General features: G+C 45.9%; 1 protein-coding gene across 1 annotated transcript in view; it reads right to left on the bottom strand.

Moving 5' to 3' along the window:
* The window catches only part of CNTLN (centlein), a 383,712-nt gene that overhangs the window by 285,200 nt on the left and 85,331 nt on the right, over positions 1-13,181 (bottom strand). The window contains 2 exon segments of the mRNA XM_025201267.1: positions 3,697-3,876; positions 4,456-4,590. Coding sequence (XP_025057052.1) covers positions 3,697-3,876; positions 4,456-4,590 — 315 coding nt within the window.

Raw genomic sequence — 13,181 nt, forward strand, 5'->3', positions numbered from 1 at the left:
CTGGGGGGGGGGGCCAAACCCGGTGGCTGCTGCCTCCAAGGAGCAGGGCCAGGGGGAGAGGAGCGAGGCCAGCTCCCCACTCTGTCCCTGCCGTTATGGCAGTGCTCTGCCGCCTTCTCCTGTCCAGAAGGCTCCTGGAGCACTCTGATTGGTTGTTTCAGACAACCAATCAGAGTGCGAATAAAGCGTTATGGACTGACAGACTAAGGCTTTTATAATATTAGAATACTACTTTAAGTGCAAAAGGTTTGCTCCTTTGTAACTATGGAGCTGCATGCATGCATGCAGCCTGATTCAGTTCCTTCCTTCTTTATCTAGGAACAGAAATAGTTGTGTCACTGCTACTTGTCCCCAGGGAACACCCCTCCATACACACTGTGAGACTCAGCAAATTGCCCTAGGTGTGGTAGGGGAGGTTAAGGCCAGCACCTGAGCTGGCCCCAGCAGCCTTACCTGGGGTCCTGTGGGGCTTCCCGGGCTACAGCAGTGGCAATGCAGGTGCACGGAGCCTGGGCAGCAGCCAGAGTATGGTGGCCAGGCTCCAGTTTCATGTGGCACATGCTGCAGCCACATATGCTGCTCTGCTTTTTTTTTTTTTGAGTGTTTTTTTTTTTTTTTTTATACTGGAATTTCCTGGTATCTAATTTTGGCTCCACACTGCAGAGCAGCATGGAGAACCTTTTGACATGCAGCATGTACATGTTGTGGCACCTCTGAGGGGCTGCAAAGTGCACGTGCGCACTTATAATGCAGAACTGTGCAGGAGCCTAACCAGCTCCCAGAACAACTCCTCAGAGCTACTTTGACTTATGCACAGCATCCCATGGCACACTATGGGCCCTAGGAAGCAGAAAACAGCCACAGACCCAGATCATGCTTGCAATTCATTTGAAGGGTAAAAGGTGTAGAAACAGACCTTTTTCCAGTATACTAGCTAAGGAAGAACCCAGGTACAGGAGGCTCTCAGGACATTGTTTCTGCTCTTTTCAATGAACTTTTATGCTGCCAGAGTGGTGCATCAGTGAGAAGTTGCAAACACAATATTTTAAAATACATGTTAAAAGAAATGATAAATACAGTTGTTACTCATATTTGCTCTTTTCGCTAATCTCTATCATTTAGATTTTTTTTCTAATGCCCCAACTTCCTGAACAACTTCAAACATCCTGCTATTAAAAAAATAAAAATAAAAACAAAATAAAACAACCAACAAACAAACAAAAACAGGCAACAAACAAAAAGAACCCAACAGCCTAAGCCTATTCCTGGTAGTATTTCCTCCTCTTCCCAGTCAATGTGGAATTTTACCACCAAAATAACATCCACTCCTCTAGAAAGAATATGATATCATCCTGGGATAACCTTTCTAGGCCTAAACATTTAATGGCTTAAAGGCTAATATATCAAGACCTGCCAGACTAGAAACAGCTGCTTTATCCAAAGCAAAGGCTAGAATCCAACACTACCAACTAGGAGAGAGAGTAGTCACTGTTACTTCTCAGAGGATCTGGGATATTTAGAACTAAGGTATTTAACATCTAGAGGAGATATTTTTAAAACAATGTTAAAGTATTTCACATTGATTAATTCTAATTTTACTTCCCCACTGTGTGCTATACTGCTAGATTCAGGACAACTACAAGAGAACAAGTGGGATTATTTCTGGATCCTGTATCAGCAACAAAACTAGTTATGGTCTTTATTACAGGTGATACTGCATAAGCCAAAAAGATCCCAGGCTGACTCCCAGAAACCAGGCTGAGCGGTAGCCTTAAAAAAATAAAACACATTTCACTTTCAAACTCAGATAATTTTATATCTCATCTCTATAGTCACTTAAGAACACCACCACAGTAATAACAATTCCTGTTGTTTAACTTGCCCTCTTAAAAAGACTATTATTAAATACATGTAAGATACAGGGAAATTTGTTAATTTGTAGTACAATGTGATAATCTTGTATTTGGCCTGTGAGGATAAGGGTATTATTTCCCATACTGTTTATAAGTACTCTGTTAAAAGCAAATCTGGCATATAATACTGATTCTTGAAAATGTTTAGTAATGGAAATAGGGAAATACCAGAGCAAAGGAAAAATTAATTCAAGTTGAAACCCATTAAAATTTCAATTAAATATTTACAGATTATACATTAACAACAACAACAACAACAAAAGGTAAACATTTTAGTAAAATAATGTTTCTTAATCCATTTGTACATAATAGGAATGTTAAAGAATGTATTTGGCTTTTCTGAAGTCAATCTGCAGCATATTACTTCAAAGGAAAATTCTGTTAACTGCCTGTGCAAAGCTGTTTAAAATGCCAGCTAGTCATTCTCACAATAACCTTGTGAAATAAATCCACTTTACAGAGGAGCAGAAGTGAGGCATAAAGACAAAGTGACTTGACCAACAGCAAAGAGAAATTATATGCAAGCTTTACATGCTTAGACCACTGTAGCGAACCTCTCACTATGGCATATGTTAACATTCATAAAAATCAATTATTTCAAAATTCTTCACGTTATTTTTACACGTGTTGTGGAGAAGTGAAATAATTCCAACAATTTTATAACAGTTATTTCAAAACATCATCTGACAACCTGAAAAATCACTTATGTAACTCCAATACGCAGTGTTTCTCTGGTGAGGAACAGGCCCTCCACAAATTCATGGAGACTGAAAAACCTTTCCCCCCAACCAAACCAAGAGCCTTGAACTGTAGAAACTGTCCCCCCATGATGAATGACACACTTTCCAAAGCTCTTCTCTTAGCACCATACCTATAACCAGAGGTATCACTGAAGAGCAGACTTCGCTGCCTTTGAATCATGGTGTCAGAAAATTCTACCTTCTTGTATGCTATGAGTAAATTGCCAGAAGAATACCCCAAATCTTTCAATGCAAGGTACAATTTAGACGAGTGAGACATATGAGTACTGTAGATGATGTTTTACAAGAGTAAAAAAAAAAAGATGTTTAAGCCTGAATAATGCAAAAAACAACAACAAAAACTACTCTATAGATATATATACAAATACTAGCAAATAGTTTTATACCAGTATTTGGTTTATTCCTTAGAATAACCTTAGAATACCTTAAACATGACAATTTCGAAGATAGAATAAAACAAGGAAATAGTGTTTCAATATGATATTCTGAGAAAGCACTCACATAAAATGAAAAACGCATAGCACATTTATCATAAACTGTGAATATAACTTTTTAAATATGATATAAAATGAAAAAGCCTCTCACCAAGAGTGGAGCCCTCTGGAGGCTAGGATACAATTTATTCAAACCATGGCTGAAAAGTTTTTAAAACAGTCTTACAATACAGAAAAAACCCAGTCCATCACAATCACATTAAACTAAATTATAACTGAGGAAAAACAACCCCTGAATGATAAGATTTTTAAAGCTGTTTAAAACAAAAGTTACATTTAATCTTAAAATGCAGTATCTTTTATTTTTTAATGATTACATTTTAGGATGACTATTTGAAGTCAGTTTCCTGCTTTGCACTATCAATTTTTAAAAAGCTGTGGGTCTTAAGAGAAGAAATGTAAATGAATGTCAGTCCCCACTGGTAGATTTGAATATATAACTTGTTATATAAAGAAAATAACATGTACTGTAAATGCCTGGGAGAAGTAGTTCTGAAATAATATCCAGAAGTCCAGTCCATGTCATACCTTTATTTTGGCATCGATGCCAGATTTTTCTATTCTCCACTGTGCCTCCTGCTTCCTCAGTTTCTCCAGGTCATTTAGCAGGTCAGTGCAGCGTGCATTTAATCCCTTATTTTCTTCTTCCAGATTTTTTATAACCAGTCTGTTTTGCTCTTCCTTCTTCTGTGCACACTCCTTAGTGTCCTGTAGAACAGTACCACAAGGGCCGATAAACAAAAAAAAGTGAGAACTAATCAGCAAATATAAACTGTGCAGTTTTACCCTCACAGCAGCTTCTTCTATATTTGATGGCCAAGGTCACCTGTGTACTTTTATTGGTCTCTTTCATGCAGGTGGAAGGGTCATATATTTTAGTTGGATGACAGTTTTGATGAGTACACATTTGCAAAGAGACCATTAATTGATCAAGCTGCCTTTGATGCTGTCCCCAGCTATTTTTGAGACCCACACAGACATATCCTCCCAGACCTCAGCTTTATCCATTAATAATGCCAGTCCCATCAGAATCTAATTACAAGAAGCCACATCTTCACACTCCTACTTTCTTTGCTCCATTTCCATCATTAACTATTTATCTGAAAGTTATAAAGCTTGGATTTTTAGCTTTAAAGCATCTTTCTCAGAGTTGGTGCGTGAGAAAACTGTAAGGCCTAAGGCAATTTTTCCTCCAAGCTTGTCACTTTCAGTGCCACAAGGGCTGACACTGTTTAAAGTAGTACTTCAAAGCTATGGTCCCATAAAACTATGTACAAGTCAATATACCTTAAGTTCTTGACTTTTATCTTTAAATTTCTGCTGCAAGTTACTGAATTTGTTCTTCAAGAGGTTATTTTCCTCATCTACAGCAAGCTTTCTCTGTACCAAGTTGTTTATCTCCTGTTGCTGTCCTGATATTCTCTATTTAAGACAAGACGAAAAATTAATTAAAAACAAAAATCAGCATTTGTAGTAGAATAATTATTTGCTCTCATTGTCAAAGCCTTGTTTTAAGTTTTATGGTGTGTGACCTTCTAACATGTGGCTTTACATAATTTCTATTGTTGCATCTCTATTTAAAATCATATTTCAAATTGTCAATATGTAACATAATAAAATATAAAGAGAATGGCCTGTGTTCTTTCTGGACAGAAGTACAAATGCAATAGGAATTATTCAGATCAGTCTGAGACGATAAAAGGGTTGCAAACCCTTGTGATATTTTTGGTTAGGGATTAACAATAAGGTTATTTTTGCAATTGCACATGCACCATATGACAAATATAGCCAGGACACAAATTGTCTGAACTCCAGAATTCATAAAAAAATGAAAAAACCTATTAACTGACAGAAATAAAAAAAAAAAGGGTAATGATACAACTCAGTTACACCTTGAAAAGCAATAAGTCTAATGGAATTCGCATCTCAAGGCAATTAAGACACTCCTGAACAAAGACAACACTTAGTGTAGTGTACATAATAAAGCCTAACAACTATTAGAAAAAGAAATCCAAGTTTCTTTGTTAAATTCTTTCATTTTTTATTCTCAAGACTTGCATTTTCCAACCTCCCAGATCATAAACAAAGGTTAAAATTTCTTTTTATTCAGAAACAGATAGTGGCCACTCTTAAAAGCTTGTATTTTGTACATGAAAATTAGTAAACCCAATGTTAAGTATTTGCAGTTCTGTTTTATTCCTCTCCTTTTCTTTACAAAAGCAACATTTTTGTTTAGATTTAATTTTTACTACATTGAGTGCATCAGACTGAAGACAGAGATATTGAATCTGCCTAAAAACAAAATGAAGCAAAGCTAATGTTTTCCCTGTTCAAGCTGAATGAAATGTATAAACAATGAGCAGCACAAAATGAAAAATAGAAGTTTTTTTTAAATTATCCCATTAAATGAATAGTAACACATGATTTTAAAAATAATTTTCAGTCTAACAATATTTAATTGTTAAATCTCTTATGTTTGTGACAGGGGGCCATCTTGTGGCCGGTCAAATCATTGGCCTGCCCACCTGTCTAGGACAGTTTACCCACCTCCCTCATCTGCCACGCCTTTGATGATACAACTGAAATAGATTTTTATAAGGTGGGAGGCTGCCCATTTAAATGCCTGATGCCAAAGGCTCCATACCATCCCTACACATTGTCCCATGTCTCCTAGATGGCATCACTATATGGCTTTGACCCCAAGATGGACCTACTTTATTCCCACCTGGCGTTCGGACCCCACCTGAATCCCTCCTCCTCAGGCGGTGTAATCTCCACCCACATACTGGACTGCCAAACCCCCTAAGCCTTTTTTTCCTAGTGGCTGTGGCCCCCTCTGGGACCTCTGGCCTTAGTGGCTGTTGCCAGTTGTGGCGACTTGCACGCAGGGCCCTGAGGGTACGGGGCAGCATATACCTGCATCTGACCCCTGCTGTTGGGCGAAAAGGCTTGGGGAGGGCTGCTGCCAGGGACGACTCACCTGTAGGTCTCAAGGCGGCGAAGCGAGAGTAGAGTATATCGCTGGCATGGCATTTTAGAAGCTCGTGCTCTATGCGCATTGCAGGGCATGCAGGGAGCAACGTCATAAAGACATACCTGGAGACAGAGCGGGGCGGACTTTTCGAACTGGCCGAAGACACCAGTGCAGAGGCTGCTACGAGAACTACCCACACGCTGGCTCTGCCCCAAGCTTGGGATGCTAAGCCGGGCAGAGGCTGCAGGAAAGACCCTGAGCCTCACGGATCTGAAAGGTAGAGGCTCCAGAACTTTGGCCAGAAGCTAGTCAGCTGGCATCCAGCAAAGGGAATCTGGATATCTGGGGCGCATCCAGACGAGCACGCACATGCCTCTTGCAGCATCTCAAACCCTTTTGAGACACTGCAAGAGGGACGTTCGTGAATGAAAATATGTTCCCCGTGCTGAAAACTTGCAGCACAAGGACAAAATTAGACCTCTGAATATCCAGGGGTCTGCTCTGCCGAACAGCAGGGCAAGGCACAGTCTGGAGCAAAAACAGGAATCAGTCCTCCAGAAGAGAGACTCTGGTTTCAGCCAGAGCCTTTCTGTGGTGCTCCTGCTGCCCCAGCGCTGTCCAAGGTTTAAGTTAGGGAATGGAGTCGGGGGGACTTATGGGTCTGGGTGGACGTGAGTGTTTGTGATGAGTGGCAGAGGGATGTCAGAGGCGGGTGTTGGGAGTGGAGGGGCTATGGGGAGTGGAGGGGCTCGAGCAGGGGGATGCCACACACCTGCCCCCCCCACCCAACTCCGCGGTACTGGCAGCAGCAGGCAGCGTGGTTGTGGCTCTCCTGCAGGCACAGCAGGCAGTGTCACAGTGCTGTGTGACCTGGGCTCCTACATGCTGAATGGTCCCAGCCTGACCTGCTAGTGTAGGAGTAGAAAATGCGCCCTGCCGACCTGATCCAGCCTGGGCCGTGCCGGTACTGTGCCTTTACACAGGAGCCGCACAACCTGCTCCGATGCAAACCCAGACTAGTGAGTCGTGCAGCACTAGGCTGGGTCCTGCCATGCACCACTTCCCCACCTGCACAGCAGGGCAGGCAGTGCTGCTGCTGGAGGCCGGACCTGGTGCAGCGCGCAAGGACCATCCACCAAGCCATGCTGGGCCCTGCAGGCAGACCGGCCCGGTCCCACAGCGGCAGAACCCAGTGACACACGCACGGTCCCTGCAAACCGCGCTGGGGTCCTGCCACCATGGGACTGGGTCAACTTGGCAGCCTGAGAGGCTCAGCGCACAGTCCCTGCTGGCATGGTCCCTGCTGCAGAAGGTAAGTTATGGGCCCTGCAGGCAGGGTTGTGGCCCTGCAGGATGCCTGGGACGCTGCATGCGGGAGCTGTGGCCCTGAACAGGGGGGCTGTGGCCCTCCAGGGGGGAGCTGAGGCCCTGCAGGGGGGCAGTCCCTGTGTTGTGTGGGGGGGCTGCACCCTTTGGGGGCCATGGAACCCACCCAGAGCAGCACCCTGAGAAGGTCCCCCCACACCCACAGTCCCCCTGCAATTGCCCCACACCCAACCGCATACCAACTTACATCCCTCCACACGCACCCACCTAACAACCCGCATTCCCCCACATTCCTTCCCAGCCCCTTCCTGGAAACCCCACACCCCCAAACCACGCACCAATCATTTGCGAAGGAAACCAAAAGCACACATTCACACACAGATATTTACAATTAATTTTATCATGATGAAACTGGTAGACTTCCAAATTGATTTAACATTCTAAGTATACCAATAAAGCATTGTCCAACTAATCGATCTCTCTCTCTCTCTCTCTCTCTCTCTCTCTCTCTCTCTCTCTCTCTCTGTGGGGGGGGCGGGGTAGAGTGGGCTTTTGTTCTAATTGTGGAAGAACATGGATTTTCAGGTATTTTAAAAAATGGGTTTGGGATGCTACTGTAGCAGTCCAGCTGGCACAAGGGACAGTGTCCCCAGATACCAATTGACTGGGCCCCAGAAGCTCCTGACTATTTGTATCACCCAATTATTGTGGGCCCTGAGGCCCACACGGCTAACTAACAGTCCCTATTGTATGGGGCAAATGGATGGACGACACAACAAAATACTTGGGACAATTAATGAAAAAAACAGAATACAAGTGTTGGGTCAAAGGGTCAAAATGTGAAAGTAAGTGCGCCTAAAGGGGATACCGAGCAGAGCCCCCTGGGCCGCACCCATCGGTCCTCCAAGGCATCCCTGGAGCCGGCGGACGCCTCCCACTGGTGCTCTGCCCGGAAACATGAAAAGACAAGTGAAAGGAAAGTGGCCCCGCAGTCTCTGGGCACCTCCCCAGCCAAAGCCTCTTTCCTGGTCAAGTACAGGCCCACTTGGCCAGGGCCAGGAGGAAGTTGACCAGGAGGTCCTGGAACTTGGTGGAGCCATGGATGGGGTGACCAAAAACAAAAAGGTGGGGGGGAAATTCAACCAGAACCTCAAGAGAAGGCTCTGGAGGTGGAGGGGCTGCAGCCTGGAGCACTCAAGGGTCATGTGCACCAGGGTCTCCCTCTGCCTGCAGAAGGGGCAGGAGACTCCCAGAAGCTCTTGAGAGCAAGTATCCCTGAGCTGCTTGCTAGGGCAGCTTTTTATACTGCTGCCCTGGTGCTGACCCCAGGCTCTAGCTCCCCTGACTGCATATCTGGGAGAAGCCAGGCACCGTTATTTTGCCTCAAGTGGCACAATTTGCTCCACAACAAAGTGCATGTCCATGCACATGTGCTGAGGCAAAAAGCCCCAGCTCAAATTTTCACTACTTCTACTTGAGCTGCTGCAAGCACATGTCCTTGCATGTGTGGATGCATCCCTAGAGATCCACACGTGGCTGGAAGATCCACAAGATGGGACACATGAATTGGAATCTCACCGTGCACCAAATGCTTCACGATGTGAGATGACAAATTAGTGTAATTTTCTTGTTTCTGTCCAAGCATACTGAAAAGTCCTATACTGGGGGCAAGGCGTGGATATACACTGATGATTTGATCTCATTTATTCGGGTTAGTACTGACCCTGGACTAAGAAGGCAGACACCTAGTTTTCATTACCTGGACTGACACGCCTGCCTTTACCCTATTGTGGAGGGCAGCAGGCCAAAACGTTAAATATTATTTGGGTGAATACCACCTGGATAACACCACAGTTGGTGTGTGGAAGAGGTGTAGGGGAGGTGGAGCCTCAGAAAATATGCCAAAACATAAAACCCCATCTTTAAAGGGAATACCCATTACTGGAGCCTCCCTTTTTGTATAATTTCTTTTGCGTATCATCAAGTCATGGCATGCAGACAGAGAGGGACTTCATTTCCTCCCTTTTGGCAAGACCCCGGGAGGGTCACACTAGCGCTGGCCTCACCTCTATGCTAGTCGGGTTTCCTGGTCTCTAGCCTTAGCCGTCCCTCACGGTGGGCGCTCTGGTCCTTCGACCAGTCCTGGTCCCAGAATAGGCCAGCAAGGTTATTTCGGGTAGGTTACTGAGCCGCTCACCCTCATACTCCCCCAGAAGTCCACTTTCTTGGGCCGCTCCAAATACATCTCACTCTCTACTCATGCCGACCTACGCACAGTCCTTCAGGTCCCCTCATATGGCCCTACGCTACATGGCCCCCACACATTTCTTCAGGCCCTCCATACGGACCCTACTCTACACGGCCCAATCACTATTACACACACCCTCACTGGGGCTAATATACTGCCCCCTCCCTGGGGCTCTCGAGCCATACACCCCTTGGGCCTCAGGTCTGATAACATGCCTAGACTCCTCGCCCGTCCCCTTTAGGGGGTAACCTACTAGGTCATGGAGCCTGAGGCTACAAAGTGCCCCATCCTCACCTTTCACTAGGGAGGCAGCTCCACCACACCAAAACACTAGCAGTGTGTAGTTTTAGGTCATTCCCCAAGCCCAGGAACTTCACTCATCCCCACAGTTCCTAACCTTAACTTCCAAGTGTTGTGGGAGCAGCAGCTCTGGCTGGGCAATATTATCTCTCTGGTTCCCTGCAGCAACTGCCAGCTCAGCTCTGAGGACCTGGCTTTAAACTGAGGCTGCTCATCTCTACCCTCCAATCCAGGAGCCCTCCCACGGTCACGTGACCACCTCATTAGGCCACATCACACCTGCCAGCTGCTCCACAGCCCGCTTAAGCCTCTTAAAGTGGCAGGCACCTCCTTATCACGATGTTAAATACTGAATCACAGGTCACAAAACATAAAAACCAGTAATAATGACACTCAGAGCCTGAAAAAGCTACTCAAGAAAAACCTAGTCTGAAACAGGTATTTTTTTAAGGTGAAAAATACCAATGCCACCCACCCAAACCCTATCCCCTGAAATTATAGGGGTAAATTTTGGCATCGGGTACTAACTCACAAAAGACAGCATGCTCCACAGATTCATCATGTGTCCCTTCATATGCACATGGCAAAAAGCACAGAGACTGCCTAAGCAAACTGATCAGTAAACATTGGTATGCCAGAATCTATAATTCAGCATCTCTACATGCAGCAGAGTTTACTCACCAATGGAGAAGCAACAGAACCCAGAGGAAGAATGGTTCAGCTCCTTATCTTAAGCTAATGCTAAAGCTGTGCTTGAATCATAAAGAAATAAATCAGTTCTGTACTGTTTGTGACATTTGATAATTCACTTACGTGATATGCATTTTTTTAGAGTTATTAATCCGTTGACTCGAATAAAAATGTATCTATTTCACATATTAGACAAATTTCATCAGTATTACTCTAACATTAATTAGTACCTGACCAACTGAAGAGCTACCTGGATACCACAAGAAAATTCTAATTGAGAAAATATTTGAACACAAAATTAATTTAATATAACATTATATTTGCTAAGTTACTTAATTCTTTTGTGCTTGTTATATTGTCCTTTCCTTCCTGTCTTTATTTTACTTCCACTTTTCTCCTGCTATTGAAGAACATGGTACATTTACTTCAGAATTGCTTGGATGTATTCTTCCTCTTTTCTTTCTTACCATCTTTTCTTACAGAAAGTTCATTCCTTTCTTTCCCTGTATTATGTTTTGAAGTTCCTGTCTTCTCTTTCTTTTCCCACCACTGTGACCAAATTCTTTCTACATACTGTACCCTTATTTTCCAATATACTCTAACAGTTTCTCTGGCCAATCCCTTCTCCATATCTATATGCACTCCAGAAATTTGACCTGACACCTAACTGAGGACTAAGCCCAAGAGTCACAGGCAGATAAATGAGTGAGCAAGTATGCTAGAGGTGGGGCAGTTCCATAGTTCTGCAGCAATACCCTAGTTTGCCATTACCTCTTCTAGGGATATTGATAAAGGAGATGGTAATTTGATTCAAAGTCCTATCCAAATTTGACTTCAGTTTGTAGAGCTCCATCATTCATGTCTGTTTCTGCCTAGACAGTGTCTGATGAATCGAAACCTCTCACCTACCCATGTCCCGGGGGAGCTGGGGTCGCAGGAGGGCCCCAGGCCAAAGGAGAGCCTAACTTACCTTCTGCAGAGCCCGAAGAGCAGGAGATGCACGCAGCGAAACCGCCATCACAGCAGATCAGCCACCCTTACATTCAGCTGCGGCCGGGCAGCGTGGGAAGGAGACACTGCCCGGCGGAAATAAAAAGCTGCCCCGAGGATGCGACAGGGCGGCAGATGAACGGAGGCTTGAGGAGAGAGCCCTCACCCAGAGGGGCTCAGCTGCCGCGTCAAGCAGCGTGGAAAGTCGGGGGCGGAGCCAGGAGAGGCTCCGACGGAGTCGGCAGCGACGCCGACAACAGAGCCAGCAGGGAAATCGGCAGTAACGCCGGCGGAGAAGCCGGCAGCGACGCCGACAACAGAGCCAGCAGGAAAGCCAGCAGCAACGTCAGCGGAGAGGCCGGCGGCAAGGCTGACAGCGGAGCCGACAGAGGCGGCAGGGACATCGTCCACAGAGGCGGAAGCAAAGCTGGGAGCGACATCGGCAGAGGTTCCAGCAGCTGCACCTGCAGCAGAACCGGCAGCAGCACCCACGGAGGAACCGGATACAGACGCAGAGAAAGCAGCATCGGGGCAAGCCAGCGCTGAGACCGAGGAGCGAGCCTGCAGGAAAGCCTCGGAGCGGAGGTAACAGGGGGCGTGGCCAGTTGGGCCCCATCGGGCGTCGCCGAAGGGCGGCTGAAGACCCAAGGAGGGACGAAACCAGTGACAGACGGGGCCCACTGCAGCCCTAGGATAATGGCTGAGACTCAATGCCCGAGCAGGGCAAACCACTAGGGTTGAGTAGTTTCGCACAGGGGGATCCACGGGGCCTATAGGCCAGGGGCATCCTTTGTGGCCTCCTGGCCCTGTAGCCTTAGTACTTCAGCCATCACGGTGGTGGGGAATTGCACGTTAAGTCACAGGATGGATGGGTTAGGGAGTCAGGATTTTGGATCAGTGGGACATGGGCCGAGGACTTCGAAGTCCGCACATCAAGGCACAAAGATACTGGCACGTAGCTGGCAGGCCGCGGGAAGGTCAGGCTGAGCAGCGAATGCCTAGGGAGCCCGAAGACCGGCGACCCAAGGTGGCAAGTAGCCGGGGTGTAGGGGAGGTAGGAGCGCTGTGAGTGCCCGCCGGGAGGCACAACAACCCTGGAGACTGCCTCGAAGGGGAACCCCTCCACTGAGGTAACATTCAAAGTTGCAGCAAGCGAGTCAAGGGGATCCCCTGACGTCAGCTGGGGGTAGTCTTTGGGATCCACCCGCAAGCCCAGGACAGGCGCGATCAGTTGTCCAGGCTAAGGCCGCATGAGAGCGCCTGATCGAACAGAGGCAGGCACACCCTGTTTGGAAAAGAACAGCAGCATTCTCTTCCACAGACACTTGCTTTTCCCTTCCCACAAAAAAACCCTACCTGACTGATATCCAAGTGCAGGTTATCAGCTAATTTACATCACCCCAACCTTCTGACTGTTGTGGTGGACAGCATCTATACTACCATACTTAGCTTTCTGCAGGGTGGATTGATTTAAATCAAGGCATT

The sequence above is a fragment of the Alligator sinensis genome, unplaced genomic scaffold (genome assembly GCF_000455745.1).
Source record: "Alligator sinensis unplaced genomic scaffold, ASM45574v1 scaffold917_1, whole genome shotgun sequence".
Classification (NCBI taxonomy): domain Eukaryota; kingdom Metazoa; phylum Chordata; order Crocodylia; family Alligatoridae; genus Alligator; species Alligator sinensis.